Below are 2,500 nucleotides of genomic sequence, written 5' to 3'. Positions count from 1 at the left end.
ACGATGGAATTGAATTACCAAGACCCTACAGTTTTCTAATGTAATTCGTCCCAATGTATGCAAATGAAGCATCTACGTCCAAGGAGGGACTATACTGAGCTTGTCTGTATACATGCTGTAAAGAACGTGTGTGTGTATATGTGTGTGTAGAGTGTGTATGTTAATGGGCTCTGAACGTGTGTGTATATGTGTGTGTGTGTAGAGTGAGTAGGTGAATGGGCTCTGAACGTGTGTGTATATGTGTGTGTAGAGTGAGTATGTTGTGTGTGTATATGTGTGTGTAGAGTGAGTATGTTAATGGGCTCTGAACGCGTGTGTATATGTGTGTATACATGTGTGTAGAGTGAGTATGTTAATGGCCTCTGAACGTGTGTGTATATATGTGTGTGTAGAGTGAGTATGTTAATGGACTCTGAATGTGTGTGTATATGTGTGTGTAGAGTGAGTATGTTGTGTGTGTATATGTGTGTGTGTAGAGTGTGTATGTTAATGGACTCTGAACGTGTGTGTGTATATGTGTGTGTGTAGAGTGTGTATGTTAATGGACTCTGAACGTGTGTGTATATGTGTGTGTGTAGAGTGAGTTAATGGACTCTGTATGTGTGCATGTTTGGGAATAACAAGCATGTGTGTGGAGACTGGATGGCTGTCCATGTGAGAGACATAAGTGCACATCATATGTGTGAAGCAATGAACGATCATGTTTATGCATGTGTGTGTGTCTGTGTTTATATGTGTGTGTCTGTGTTTATATGTGTGTGTGTGTGTGTGTGTGTGTGTGTGTGTGTGTGTGTGTGTGTGTGTGTGTGTGTGTGTGTGTGTGTGTGTCTGTGTGTGTGTGTGTGTGTGTGTGTGTGTGTGTGTGTGTCCATGAGTGTGTGTGTCTGTGTCCATGAGTGTGTGTGTCCATGAGTGTGTGTGTCCATGAGTGTGTGTGTCCATGAGTGTGTGTGTCCATGAGTGTGTGTGTCTGTGTCCATGAGTGTGTGTTCCTACTTTGCCGGCGTCTCGGTGCTGATAGGCCTGCACAGCTGCGGGGTTCATCTGGGTCTGAGAGTAGTAGTGACTGAGAGCCTGCATGTAGGAGCTGTAGTCGTAGGAGGACGTGGCTGGGGCCTAAAGGAAGCGGAGAAGATACCTTTATTCAACACTGAATTACACAGAAACCAGGTTAAAGTCTTTAAAACTGGGTGCATGTAGGAGCTGTAGTCGTAAGAGGACGTGGCTGGGGCCTAAACGACATGGAGAAGATACCTTTATTGAACACTGAATTACACAGAAACAAGGTTAAAGTCTTTAAAACTGGGTGCATGTAGGAGCTGTAGTCGTAGGAGGACGTGGCTGTGGCCTAGAGGAAGCGGAGAACATACCTTTATTGAACACTGAATTACACAGAAACAAGGTTAAAGTCTTTAAAACTGGGTGCATGTAGGAGCTGTAGTCGTAAGAGGACGTGGCTGTGGCCTAGAGGAAGCGGAGAACATACCTTTATTGAACACTGAATTACACAGAAACAAGGTTAAAGTCTTTAAAACTGGGTGCATGTAGGAGCTGTAGTCGTAAGAGGACGTGGCTGTGGCCTAGAGGAAGCGGAGAAGATACCTTTATTGAACACTGAATTACACAGAAACAAGGTTAAAGTCTTTAAAACTGGGTGCATGTAGGAGCTGTAGTCGTAGGAGGACGTGGCTGTGGCCTAGAGGAAGCGGAGAAGATACCTTTATTGAACACTGAATTACACAGAAAGCAAGGTTAAAGTCTTTAAAACTGGGTGCAAACACGTTAAGCATAACATCATTAACAAAACCATCATCATCATCCCCACTCTCTCCAAACTCAGAGCACAGGTCTCCTCAGAAAACTCTTTTTTTGAGAGCACATTATTGGTTAGTTTTACAGTAATCATTTCCCTCAATGGCGCTGAGCTTCTTTACTGAAATCATTTCAGAAATGGACACGAAAGGGGGAAATGTAGAGTATATTAGCAACTAAACAGTAATAGTGGCGTTTGAAGAGACACCCAACTCTCCGCCAAGCAGTTCAATCAGACGACCCAACTTAAAACACTCAGCCAAAAACATTGTCAGAAGTATAAAAATAGAATATTAATGAAAAAAAGTATTTGCATCAAGAATAGTGCTCAGGCAAACACACAAGGAAGTAAATTAAACCACAAGAGACTGCACCTGTTCAATGTGTTTGCTGGCGTAAGCTGAATTAAGGAAATGCAATGCCTATCCTGAAGACTCCAACAGAAAGGTACAGGCCAAGAAAATTCTTCCAAAACTATTTTTTTCCCCACAGGCCTTAATACTGTTTTGAGAATCAGCAAAAATCTGATCACTGGTGAACCACCATTAAATTAAATTAAATTTAACTCAATTGAATTCAATCTTATTCATATAGTGCCAAAACAATACCATTGCCTGGAGCGAGCACAAAGGCGACAGGGGGAAGGAAAAACTCGCTGTTAACAGGAAGAACCCTTAAGCAGAACCTC

The 2,500-nt window shown here is 42.5% G+C and overlaps 1 protein-coding gene across 1 annotated transcript in view; it reads right to left on the bottom strand.

The window, feature by feature from the left end:
- LOC105913148 (general transcriptional corepressor CYC8) overlaps positions 1-2,500 on the bottom strand; it is a 9,118-nt gene that overhangs the window by 4,222 nt on the left and 2,396 nt on the right. The window contains exon 2 of the mRNA XM_031575008.1: positions 997-1,116. Coding sequence (XP_031430868.1) covers positions 997-1,116 — 120 coding nt within the window. The remainder of the gene's footprint in view (positions 1-996; positions 1,117-2,500) is intronic.

Source organism: Clupea harengus, chromosome 10 (genome assembly GCF_900700415.2).
Source record: "Clupea harengus chromosome 10, Ch_v2.0.2, whole genome shotgun sequence".
In the NCBI taxonomy this organism is placed as follows: Eukaryota; Metazoa; Chordata; class Actinopteri; order Clupeiformes; family Clupeidae; genus Clupea; species Clupea harengus.
Note: the sequence above shows the minus strand (reverse complement) of the source record. Positions and strands in the feature narration are given on the sequence as shown.